The 13,399-nt window shown below is 35.3% G+C and overlaps 1 protein-coding gene across 6 annotated transcripts in view; it reads left to right on the forward strand.

Annotated features, from left to right (window-relative positions):
• The window catches only part of nipblb (NIPBL cohesin loading factor b), a 43,929-nt gene extending 32,067 nt beyond the window's left edge, over positions 1–11,862 (forward strand). For all 6 annotated transcript variants that reach the window (XM_056271265.1, XM_056271267.1, XM_056271269.1 and 3 more), the window contains 18 exons: positions 38–172; positions 1,410–1,508; positions 1,617–1,670; positions 2,514–2,622; positions 2,701–2,837; positions 2,937–3,077; positions 3,168–3,261; positions 3,355–3,509; positions 4,326–4,416; positions 4,507–4,680; positions 4,785–4,975; positions 5,060–5,167; positions 7,693–7,893; positions 8,059–8,205; positions 9,132–9,466; positions 9,556–9,730; positions 10,501–10,671; positions 10,758–11,862. In XM_056271265.1, coding sequence (XP_056127240.1) covers positions 38–172; positions 1,410–1,508; positions 1,617–1,670; positions 2,514–2,622; positions 2,701–2,837; positions 2,937–3,077; positions 3,168–3,261; positions 3,355–3,509; positions 4,326–4,416; positions 4,507–4,680; positions 4,785–4,975; positions 5,060–5,167; positions 7,693–7,893; positions 8,059–8,205; positions 9,132–9,466; positions 9,556–9,730; positions 10,501–10,671; positions 10,758–11,123 — 2,883 coding nt within the window. In that variant the 3' untranslated portion in view covers positions 11,124–11,862. The remainder of the gene's footprint in view (positions 1–37; positions 173–1,409; positions 1,509–1,616; positions 1,671–2,513; positions 2,623–2,700; positions 2,838–2,936; positions 3,078–3,167; positions 3,262–3,354; positions 3,510–4,325; positions 4,417–4,506; positions 4,681–4,784; positions 4,976–5,059; positions 5,168–7,692; positions 7,894–8,058; positions 8,206–9,131; positions 9,467–9,555; positions 9,731–10,500; positions 10,672–10,757) is intronic.
• Positions 11,863–13,399: the final 1,537 nt, after the last annotated feature.

The following is a 13,399-nucleotide window of genomic DNA, read 5'->3' on the forward strand; positions in this document are numbered from 1 at the left end:
GTAGGCTGACTTGTGCTGGCTAATGTGTTTTCTTCAGGACACTGGCATCAGTGTGAGGAAGAGGGTTATTAAAATCCTGCGAGACATCTGTCTGGAGCAGCCCACCTTCAACAAGATCACAGAGATGTGTGTAAAGATGATCAGGAGGGTCAATGACGAAGAAGGCATCAAGGTTTGTGATGTTTTCTCTTTTAAATGTTTTATTTAATTTAATATATATATATATATATATATATATATATATATATATATATATATATATATATATATATATATATAAATTATAGGAGCCTAAATACACAAAAATACAAATATGTAACCCCTACATTTTTATGTTATTTTATATATTATATTATTTTATTTATTTTTTATTTTATTGCAGCCCCATTATAAAAAAAAAAAAATATATATATATATATATATATATATATATATATTAGGGCTGTCGATTTAACTCTTTAATTTATAATAATAATAATGTGTTAAAATTTTTAACGCACCTACCCCCCCCCCCCCCCCCTTAACATTTCAAAAAGTTGCTTAATGAAGAACATGAAGCAGGGCAACAACTCATTGCGTGATGAAGCCTATATAATGCAGCTAGAATGCCCCTAAAATTCAAGCTTTCAGGGCAAAAATGCCCCTGTATGAGTTTTTGTCTCATCATGATATGGTTAAGCAATATCACATGAGTAACAAGCGCAATATCACACAAGTGCTGTTTTTGTCCCAAAAAGGATGAGTGCAAATGTGATACTGCAATATGCAATATTGTTTGCTTTTGCTCAAGTTTGCCAACGAAAATATTACCTATAAAGCCAGGGTAGAACTGTTGTGCATCTTTGAGCAACTTTGAGTGTTTCGCTTCTTAATGAATCCGCATTTTGAACCAATGATTCAATGGCCCATTCATAGAATGAGCCATTTACTTAATTCATGACTGAATCAGCCGTTTGAACAAATGGAATGAATGAATGACTCAATTACTTACTCATTTAGACGTTTAGCGCCACCTACTGGCAGTTTTAATTCAGTTTCATATTTCCATATAAAAAAAATATTTTAAAAAAACAGTTCACCCACAAATGAAAATTCTGTAATTTACTCAACCTCATGACCATTGAAGCCTAAAAGTTTGTGTTATAAATTCTATGTTGAATCAAATAAAATATATTTTTTCTAAAGTTACTTTTTGTGATGTTTATTTGATGCTTTTCCCATTTAACACAATAATGACTTTAAGTTATCTTTTGGGGGTAATTACCGGTACTGCCAAATTGGATGTGCAATTCATTTGCGATTTAATTAATCGCCACATCATGTAATTAAGGTTAAAAAATTTCAGATAGCCCTTTTATATACTATATATACTTTTATTTCTTTATTTACTTTTTCTGTCTCTTGTTCAGAAATTGGTGAATGAGACGTTTCAGAAGCTCTGGTTCACTCCTACACCTAATCATGATAAAGAGGCCATGACTCGCAAGATTCTCAATATCACAGACGTGGTAAGGATCTGCAGAACGGGCTAAAAACCATCTGATCCCAAGATGCGTGCATTTAATACATTAAGTATAAGGTTACATGTCTCTCTGACAAGAATCTTTGTTTCTCAGGTCGCTGCCTGCAGGGATTCTGGTTACGACTGGTTCGAACAGCTGCTTCAGAATGTAAGTTGCCCATCTATGGTTCAAGGACAATTTTGATTTCTTCAATATATATGTGTTGACTGTTTTGCTTAGTTGTTGGTTCATTTAGAGCTTCTCAGAGATCTGGAGGTGCGTTCACACCATGTTGTGATTACCATAACTTTAAACTTTAAATTACAACGTGTCATTTTGTGAGAGCTTGTACTACGTGGCCGCTGTACCACCTGACCACTGCAGATTTAAGGTGTGTTTGACTTGAAGCGGCGCTGTGCCGACCGATCGGTGTATGACATCAAAGTACCACACGAGCGATTCGAAAGCAATCGGAGCTTTGTTTACAGTAATTATGACATGGCGTGAACGCAGCATGGGATTGTAACGGGAAAGGATGTAGGTTTGAACCTCAAAAGGGATGATGCATAAGCAAAATACTTTAAATTAATTCCGTTTCTACACTTTTTGAAGTATGACTTTCTGAGTTGAATTAAATGCTGCATTAAGCTGCAGTCCAATAAGCAAATTTTAGGTGACCTTTCACAGGCAAAAGATGTCTATTGTCAATAGCGTAGCCAGACACGTATAAAGCACAGCGTATAAAACAGCTTTCTGTTGGTCAGTGCAGCAAATTTGTGTGACCAACTTAAACATGAACTAAATCTGCCTGGGGAACTTTCTCCCTCTCACAAAACTCGTGTCGTGCGGATTCCTATTGAAATGACTGGATTTCGCCCACGAAATTTCGCAGAGCATCTATAAATGTGTCCGCAGTGTTACTCCCAGGTTTGGCCGGAGCATGTTTTTACTGTAATCAGTGTAGTTTTATTTAGATAAAAATGATATCCTTGTTGTAATCTGTCTTCACAGTTGCTGAAGTCAGAGGAGGACGCCTCATACAAACCGGCCAGGAAGGCTTGTGTTCAGCTGGTGGACAGTCTCGTGGACCATATTCTGAAATACGAGGAGTCACTTGCTGGTAAGACCTGTATTGAATTATGAAGCAAAAGCTTTACCTTAGTTGAACTTTTGTTGAGTTGTTTTTCTTGTTTTGCAGACTGTGAGAATAAGGGGTTGACGTCCAATTGCCTAGTGGCTTGTATTACCACGCTGTACCTGTTTAGCAAGATCCGACCCCAGCTGATGGTAAAACACGCCATGACTATGCAGCCGTACCTGACCACAAAGTGTAATGTGAGTGTGCTGTAGAGAAACTCTGGATTTATTGCAATAAGTGGTGTTGTGTTGCCATCTAGAGGCCAGAGAGTGAAGGTGCTTATTGTGTCCCTACAGTCTCAGAGTGATTTTATGGTGATCTGTAATGTGGCTAAAATCTTGGAGCTTGTTGTTCCTCTGATGGATCATCCGAGTGAAAACTTTCTCACCACCATGGAAGAAGACCTGATGAAACTCATCATCAAATACGGCATGACGGTCAGTTGAAGTGAGAGTATCAACAGCTCTGATGTCCAGCGTTTTTGTACGGCAGCAGCTTCACGATGCCATCTCATTTGTTTTCTGCAGGTTGTTCAACACTGTGTGAGTTGTCTCGGTGCGGTCGTCAATAAGGTCACCCATAACTTCAAGTTTGTGTGGTCTTGTTTCAACCGATACTATGGTGAGTACATTTCAAAACCAGGATCAGTATCCTTTTGCTCTTCTCTGACCCTGAGTGTTAATCACTCAAAAATTCTTCTTCTCCCATGTGAAGGAGCACTAAACAAGCTGAAGTTGCAGCATCAGGATGACTCAAACAGCACCGTACTAGCCTCTAATAAACCTGCACTGCTGCGTTCACTCTTCACTGTGGGGGCCCTGTGCCGACACTTCGACTTCGACCAAGAGGAGTTCAAAGGCAGTAATAAGGTTAGATCTCCAGTCACAGCACATGATTTCTGGATTATAAAATAAATATTTTTATGCATTAATAAAAGTAGTCAAGTTTTAATAATTGAATTGTTTATTTATTTGTTGTTTTTTTTAGATCAAGAAATGCTTTAGTTAATCGTTAAATCTACATTTTTCAGTTAATCTCACAGAATGTTTCAAGAGTTTTCTTAATTCCAAAATCTATTTAAAACAAAGAACAGGTCTTATGAATTCCCAAAATCAAAACACATAAATTCTATTCATATAAATATTAATACATGCAAACAAATAAATTATATCGTATTATTTTAAATGTAGATTATAATTACAATGATTAATAATTAATTTTTTGTATTTAAGAAATACAAAAATTAATAAAAGTTGACCGCTATTTGTAATACATCAATGAAACTAAGTAGTCAAATTTATGTATTCATTTATTTAAATGATTTCAGTCATATTTTCAAAAACATTGCTGTTAATGTGAATAAGTTGATAAATGTACATGTTTATATACATAATTTTTGCTTCTAATGCTGATTCAAATCATTTAAAAAAACTATAACAAGTACTGTATTACAGAAATGAGAATCTAATAAGAAACACAATTGACAGTAATGAGAATCATTTTTTTTTTTTAAATATAAAAAACATCCAGACACATTATGGTAATGAGAATTTTGGCTAAAATGTGCTTAATTGACATCTTTATGGTCCTAAAGTGTGTTTTATCTTCTATCAAATGTAACCTGGACATGTTTTCATGAGATTCACTCCTTTACCTTTCTGGTTAATGGTCTTCCTCTCTTTTAGGTGGTCATAAAGGACAAAGTGCTGGAACTGCTGCTGTATTTCACTAAGAACGATGATGAGGAGGTGCAGACCAAGGCCATCATTGGTCTAGGTAAATATCTGCTCTCCATGATCACTGAATTTCCTGTTTTTACATTTGACTGCTCTCATGGTCAACATAACGGATCTTTTGGTTCTCCAGGGTTCCTGTTCATCCAGCACCCAGACCTAATGTTTGCTTTGGAAGTGAAAAACCTCTATAACCTCCTCCTGGCTGACAGGAAAACGTCTGTAAATCTGAAGATCCAGGTGCTAAAGAACTTGCAGACCTACTTGCAGGAGGAGGACTCGCGCATGCAGGAAGCCGACAGGGAGTGTGAGTGTCGTTTATAAAGACCATTCTTGTCTGTGTTTAATTCAGCTTGGTAGTAGCTATCCAATTAGCCTTTTCCATTCTCATTCTATTTCTTTGGATTGCAGGGAAGAAGCTGTCCAAGCAGGAAGACCTGAAGGAGATGGGTGACATCTCTTCTGGCATGAGCAGTTCTATCATGCAGCTCTACCTCAAGCAGGTGCTAGAGAGCTTTTTCCACACGCAATCCAGCGTGCGGCACTTTGCCCTCAATGTAATCGCCCTGACGCTCAACCAAGGCCTCATTCATCCCGTACAGGTACGTATCCACTGCACAAACTCTCCCAAAACCAGTCTGAAAGTGTCTTTAGTTTAATATCCTTGTTTCCTTTTCCTCCATCAGTGCGTTCCATATCTTATCGCCATGGGAACGGATTTAGAACCCACAATGAGGAATAAATCCGATCAACAGCTGGTGGAAATTGACAAGAAATACACGGGATTCATTCACGTAAGGAGATTTAAGCAACTAACGTGCATTCGTCATGTGTGATGATGTAAGTAAGGGATAATCCATGGCTAGCTGTGCATTAAACTATTTTAATGCATGACGTGGAGGATCCGCCCGACGCAAAGCGGAGGTACAATCAAATCATGGATCCTTTGAATGAACTAGCCTCTCTCTCTCTCTCTCTCTCTCTCTCTCTCTCTCTCTAGAGACATGTCTCTAGAGAGAGAGACATGTTCTTTTGAATTAACTGTGTCTGTGCAGCATCTCTCTACTAGCAATGAATCTGTGAGTTTATAGCTATGTTACAGCCTCCTTGTAATATAATATAATGTTGCGATTCAGTTGTGAAGCTAATTTATTAATAAAAGTCGCAGGGCAGCGTTGACCAAGTTTCTGTGCGAGATCTCTGTGTGCAAGTGATATATGTTTTTGCGCTTCAATGAAAACAGCGCATTCATTTAGAATGATGATTAAACTGATTTGGAACTACCTGTGCATTATACTTTTTTTTTTTTTTTTTTTTACATTATCTAGCCAATCAGAATCAAGTTTATTTTCTTTAACTTGATGTACTAAAATAACTAAAACTAAAAAACTATGAAAACTATATAGACATTTAACTCTCCAGTGCTCCTCATTTAGGGGGGCCCAAACAAATTCCAGTAAAATCAATGTACCGGTAATATATTTTTGTTCAATAATATTCTTCATTTATATTTTGTATTTTGAGGGAATTTTATGGTACTTTTTTTTACAATTAATCAATCCATAGATTTTTTTTGCAATATTCGTTTTTTTTTTTTTACATTTAACCCCTTCAATGCTGTTTTTCCTGCGTTGTGGCTGATTTGTAGATTGTGCCTCCAAAAATCTCTATTTTTGTTTTCTTTCTTTCTTTTTTCCCCCTTACATTTCTATGGCGGTAATTTTTTCACTGCGAGGAAGTACAAGTTTGACTATTTTTTGTGTTCACATAACAAGTGCCACAAAAGTCATCAAGTGTCATACAGTTTGTTGCAAAAATAAAAATAAAAACATAAAATTACAAAGACCACAAATAAACCTTATAAAAATAACAAAACCACACAACACAATTACAAAAACTTCAACCAAGGTTAAAATGAAAATGGAAAATATACAAATAAAAATTAATTCAAAATATTAATAAAAACGTTAATGGAATCTCACTGATACAAAAATGTCATGATTTGATTCAATGTACTGTGAGGTTGGTACTACCTTACTATTGAAGGTTCAAATGAACTGATTTGTATACAAACACATTAATTACACACAAGGAAGTTTAATACTAACTTTATAATTGCATAATTATATTTCTACTCCAATCATTTTTAACATATAATCAATTTAAATGGTGGCTGTCATTAATACTTGGATGGATTTATTCATACATGCATTAAATATTGAAAAACAGTAAAAAAAAAAAAATATATATATATATATATACATATACACTACCGTTCAAAAGTTTGGGGTCAGTGAGAATTTTATTTTTATTTTTTGGAGGAAAGAAATCAATACTTTTATTTATCAAGGAATAATTAATTTGATCGAAAGTGACAGTAAAGACATTTATAATGTTACAAAAGTCTTTTGAACTTCCTATTCATCAAAGAATCCTAAAAAAAACACAAAAAAAACTGTACAACTGACAGACCAACAACTGTTTCAACATTGATAATAATAATAAATGTTTCTTGAGCATCAAATCCTCATATTATTTGTGAAGGATCATTTGACACTGAAGACACTGACACTGGTGATGCTGAAAATTCAGCTTTGATCACAGGAATAAATTACACTTTACTATATATTCACACAGAAAACAGCTGATTTACACTGGAATAATATTTAATACTATAACTGATTTTTGTTGTATTTTTAATCAAATAAGCACAGCCATGGTTAGCAGAAGAGAATTCTTTTAAAAGTATTTAAAATCGTACCGACCCCAAACTTTTGAACGGTAGTGTGTATATATATATATATATATATATAATATGAATATGTAATATGGTGCATATATTTAATTGTGACGAGACATTGTTTACAAGCTGTTTTATTGATATCTTCCCACGGTTGAAACACTGATCAAGCGATTGCATGAGACCTGATACGGATTTCGGTTAGTTGTACAGTACTGCATCTTTCAACAACTTCTGATGTTCATTCACGTTTATTTTATGCTGTAACTAGAGGTAAAGCGGAAGAGTTGATCAGTTCACGTGCCACTTGAACTGAGGTTCTATCCGTCATGTCACTTTAAACAGCGCACTTCATAATAAAATTGACAGCGTTTAAAATCTGAGACTTTGTTTCAAAGTAACAAAGCTTATTGTGATTTATTGGGTGGGAGGCGCGCTATGAATGTTCTGTTCATTCATCAGCTGAAAACAGCATGGACTAAACGATCGATTCATGGGATTTCATAAGGCCGATTAAAATCGAGAAATCAATATTTTTTTACCCAGTCCTATTAAACTAACTATGTGCTATCCAAACAGATGAAGGCTGTGGCGGGGATGAAGATGTCCTATCAGGTGCAGCAAGCCATCGTGGGTTCAAAGGACACGGTAATCAGGGGTTTCCGACTGGATGAGACCAACGCTGCTCTTTGCTCCCACCTCTACACCATGGTGCGCGGAAACAGGCAACACCGCAGGGCTTTCCTCATCTCGCTGCTCAACCTGTTTGACGACAATGCAGTTAGTGACCTTTTTTAATGTTTTGCATCATATGTTACTCTTGTGTGTTTTCATTTGTAATATCATTGGTAACTCCAGTTTATGCTTCCCTATAGCGTTAGCCTTTTTGAGTGGTTTGTGTTTTGGAGGCCTTTAATCATGCTATTTTGTTTTCTCCTCATGCAGAAGTCGGACGTGAACATGCTGTTGTTTATCGCAGACAATCTCGCCTGCTTCCCCTATCAGAGTCAGGAAGAGCCGCTGTTCATTATGCACCATGTAGACATCACACTGTCTGTGTCCGGCAGCAACCTGCTGCAGTCTTTCAAAGAGGTGCGTTGCTTTCTCAGCAGTAGATTTATGTTGGTCAATAACTACAAAATTTGATTCCAAACTCTTTTATATATATATATATATATATATATATATATATATTAGGGCTGTCAAACGATTAATCGCATCCAAAATAAAAGTTTGTGTTTACATAATATATGTGTGTACACTGTGTATAATTATTTTGTATATAAATGCACACATGTATATATTTAAGAAAAATATGTTATTTATATATAAAATGTTTATATTTATATAAAATATACATTATATATAGGCTACATTCAGTCTATATACAGTATATACATGCAAATATTTCTTAAATACACATGCATGTGTGGGTATTTATGTATTAAAAATAATTATACACACACATATATTATGTAAACACAAACTTTTATTTTGGATGTGATTAATCGCGATTAATCGTTTGACAGCCCTTATATATATCTATATATCTATATCTATATATATATATACTTTTTTGTTTTTATGGTTTATGCTAGAATTTTTTTTTTTTTAAATTCTAAAATACAGTTTTACAAAAACATGTTTTTCTAAACATGCTATTGTAGTGTTTATTCATTTTTAATTGTCTTTTAAATTTGAGTGATCTTGTTGTGTGCTTTTGTCATATGTATATAATAAATATATAGATTTAGCTTTATTTTAATTCAGTGTTAGCTTTAATTGTTTTAGGACATTTGAAGTTTTTCATCTATTATTTATATTTAATTTTTATTTGAGCTTTATTTCAATTAACAAAAATGATTTTTAACAGTGATTTTTAAGTGTATTTAGATTTTGCTAACAGGGTTGCTGCATCTTTCACTCTGACCTCATTTTCTGGTCCTATTTTTTTTGCACCCTTTTTTTGTGAGCTGAGCTGACATTTATTTTTCTAACAAACCTGCCTTGTATTGTAGTCTTTGCTGAAAGAGCCAAGACCACGGGAAAAGAAGGAAAAGAAGAAAAAGAGAGGGAAAAAATATGGCTCTGAAGAAGAGGATGAGAGTAGCAGGGAAAGCAGCAGTGATAGCAGTGATGACGATGTCATTCGTCGGCCCAAGAAACCCAAGCGAGCTGCTGCAGTGAACTCAGACTCTGATTCAGACCTCGACTTAGAGGATGTGGACAAGGTGATGCTGCGTCTTCCTGACAATCCCAATCCCTTATTGGACTTTGCCAATGCCTCTCAGGGCATCCTGCTGCTCCTGATGCTCAAGCAGCACCTTAAGAACCTCTACGGCTTCTCTGACAGGTGAGCTTTAACTGCTAGTCCAAATGCTTTCTGCTCTGGAAATAACTAATATGTTAATGGCCACCGGCCTTTTTTTCCTCTTCCTGCAGTAAAATTCTGAAGTACTCGCCTACAGAATCTGCAAAAGTGTATGACAAGGCTGTAAACAGGAAGGCCAATGTGCATTTCAACCCACGGCAGACATTGGACTACCTGACGAACAGCCTGTCCAATGCAGATCTAACTTACGATGTCAAGAGGAGAGTCGTCAGACAATATTTAGATGTAAACATTCTGATTTTCCTCTTTTGATTTGTATTTTGCCTCATAGTTAGGTGCTGTTTAGGTGCAGCTAAATGATTATGTCTGTCTTGTATTTTTTTAGTATTTAAAAAAAATCTATTTTATTATTGCTAATATTTTTTCAGTCTTTTTGATCATCTCTATTTATTTATTTGCTCTAAAGTGTCTCAAAAATTAAATGGATTGTTTTTTTCTTCAGTCAAATAATCAAGACTAGTTTTCATTAAAAGACTAGAAAGAATTATTTAATAATTTAATATATGCATAATATGAAAATATGGCTTAATGTGTAGTTTTATATACGAGTATAACAATTTTCCAACATTTAAAGCAAGTGTTGATATTAACTACAACTATTGAAAATCATTTTCGCTATAAAGCTAAAATAAAATATATTAGATGAAATATTAGATGAAAAACTTATCTAAATGAGTATTAGAAATGTTTCTTGGCATCTAAATGAAAAAAATGGTTAAGTTGAAGTACTAGTATTACTAAAACTAATAAAAAATGCCAAGCACAAATGACTAAAACTGAAAATTAAACTGAAAATATAAAAATAAAAGCTAAAAATATCAAAATAAAAGCTAATTCAAAATGTAAATAAATGCTATAATACTATATAAATAATACTAAAATAACACTGTTTGCAACATTTTAATAAACAGTATGAAAAAAGAAAGACTTTGTTTTATTAAACTGACTCACAACAATGAATCTAACGTACCATCTCTAACTTGTTTACTCTCCAGTTTAAAGTACTGATGGAACACTTGGACCCAGATGAGGAAGAGGAGGAGGGTGAGGCTTCAGCCCACGCAAGAAATAAAGCCATCACTTCTCTACTAGGAGGCTCCAGCCCCAAGAATAATGCTGCTGACTCGTACGATGACGACAGTGATGCGGACGAAAAGGCTCCTGGGGTAAGAAAGCTCTTTATTTGACTGTTGATGTCTTGCATCTCGGTGTTACCGTCACTTTAAAACTCCATTTGTTTGTTCTCTTCTAGTCATCACGGAAATCCAGGAGAGGCGGAGATTCCGCAGAGGCATCAGGTCACATGAACTCAACGGTAAACGCCAAGGACGTCATCGCTATCTGCTGCCCCAAGTATAAGGACCGGCCGCAGATAGCACGTGTTATTCAGAAGACAAGCACAGGCTACAGCATTCGCTGGATGGCCGGATCGTACTCTGGTACCTGGGCGGAGGCCAAGAAACGTGACGGACGTAAACTGGTGCCTTGGGTGGACACTATAAAGGAGTCTGACATTATTTACAAGAAAATTGCCTTGACGAGCGCACACAAACTGACCAACAAAGTAGTGCAGACTTTACGTTCACTGTACGCAGCCAAGGAAGGAACTTCCAGCTAATTAAATCTGTAATAACTCCCGAACTGTTGCACCCAACAAACTCTCAGCAGCCAAACTTCATCAGGATTCAACGTTTTGTAAACTTAAGTTGGAGAGAAAAGTACTACAGACTCACAGGTTTTAAGATCCAGTGCGGAACTGGTCGAATTAAGGACCGACGGTTTTGAAAGGGTGGTCTGTTTTGGAAAATGTAGATGTGAATCCTGTACATCTTTAAGTTAAACGGAAAAGAAAGAAATGGAGCTCCTTCGCTGTTCTGCAGCAACTTGGTTGTTTGAATTTTTCCCCCCCTCCACTGTATCATAGTTTAACACAAAACAGAAACAAAAAATGTTTATATCTCTGACAAAAAAAAATCTGTTTAAAGAAATAAACCTAAAGTGAATGTTGGAAATTAGTCTGTTGATGTTCTTAATAAAGTGACCTTGGAGTTTAACCTAGCACCGGATGGATTTCTTTAGCTTAGCTCCGTTTCCAGGGAAATAAACTTTTAAACATCTCCTCTGCTTTATGTTTTACTTCTTTTGTGCTGTAAAATGGAGTTTCCTGGACATAATTTATTGAGTTAAAGCAGAGCATGCAGTATCTGTTGCCGACATGGAAGGGAGTTTTTTTTGTAAATCTAGATTTTGATGTATTGGGTCAGAGTTTGGGTCTCTACACCCCACAGCGGGACAAGGGAACCCCAGCATGTGTGGAGGAGCAAATACTGCAATAAATTTTTTACTTCTCTTTGTTATTTGTCTTGTTTGCATTTGACTTTGATTTTTACATCTTCGGAATTATCATCTTATTTTTAAAAGATAAGGAAACCTTATAGTTTTTTTTTTTTAAATGATTAAAAAACGACGTTTGTAAAGGTGCTGTTGGCTTGTCTGTGCATTTTATGACTTAATGTTAAGATTTATCGTAGATATCTGCATACGTATACACTACATAGTGTTGGTAAGTTTTTAAAAAAAAAAATGTTTTTGAAAGTCTCTCATGCTCACAAGGGCTGCATTTATTTGATCAAAAATACAGTAAAAACTAACATTGTGAAAAATTACTGTTTAAAACAACTATTTTCTATTTTAATATATTTTAAAATGTAATTTATTCCTGTGATGGCAAAGCTGAGTTTTCAGCATCATTACTCCAATCTTCAGTGTCACATGATCCTTCAGAAATCATTCTAATATGCTGCTTTCATGCTCAAGAAACATTATCAATGACAAAAACAGTTGTGGTTTTATAACATTATAAATGTCTTTACTGTCACGTTTGATCAATTCAATGCATATTTGTTGAATAAAAGTATTAGTTTCTTATTTTTAAGTGTCCTGACCCCAAACTTTGAATGGTGTTGTACCTAGTTATTGATATTTTAATAAGAAATTGAGTTTACCCAATGGTAATATTTTTACTGGAAATAGCAGGTCATAACATTCTAAAATTTGGTCAATCTGTTCAAGCTGTGCTGTGGTTAACCAGGTCACATGGCCTACTAGGTCCTCTGTCTTGTAGTTTGTTCAACCATCTAAACCAGCTGAACATCTTGAAATTGTGGAAAACCTTCACCATCATTGCCTGCCTTGAGTAACTTGGGAAATTATCATTAAATAGGGGAACAATATGGGTATTTTCTATGGTTGTTGTAAAACTGACACTGTAACTAAGTTAAAACTATCAAACAACTATATAGTTCTTTGGATATAGATGCATACATAACGAGTTTGCTGTTTTAATGTTCCAGCCTGGCCAAACTGGTGTTCAGATGGGTATTTCAGCCTAAAACGCACCCAAACCTCTCTAAAAAACCATCCACACATCAACTCGTAGTCTGCCAAGCATCTTAGTCCGGTTTAAGATGGGGTTATTTCCTGCATGGGGAATGACTTATATTTTCCGAAGGTAACACGGTTTTTTTTTTTTTTTTTTTTTGTACAGGGAAACGCTGTTGCAACTTGCACTGAAGGGTAAACTGACCTGAAGTGACTAATGGAAAGATGTAGTAAATCACTAAATTTACCATGATGTATTTGTTTGCTGTTTAAAATGAGAACTGGGTTAATTAACCCAGCTATTTATCAGTATGACAATAAAACTCGGACTTCCCATCACAATGTTAAACTTCTACTACTGAGTTATGACTCAAGTTCTTTTGATGCCCACAGATTCGTAAACCAGCTCCACGCCCACCAAACGAACCAAAGCAAAGGGCGACGGACTCATGAGCTGGACAATCACTCGTGTCCTCAAGAAGTTAAAAAAAGAAATAGCATGCGTCAAAACAC

This window comes from Rhinichthys klamathensis, unplaced genomic scaffold, assembly GCF_029890125.1.
Source record: "Rhinichthys klamathensis goyatoka isolate OS25496 unplaced genomic scaffold, OSU_Roscu_1.1 h1tg000314l_1, whole genome shotgun sequence".
In the NCBI taxonomy this organism is placed as follows: domain Eukaryota; kingdom Metazoa; phylum Chordata; class Actinopteri; order Cypriniformes; family Leuciscidae; genus Rhinichthys; species Rhinichthys klamathensis.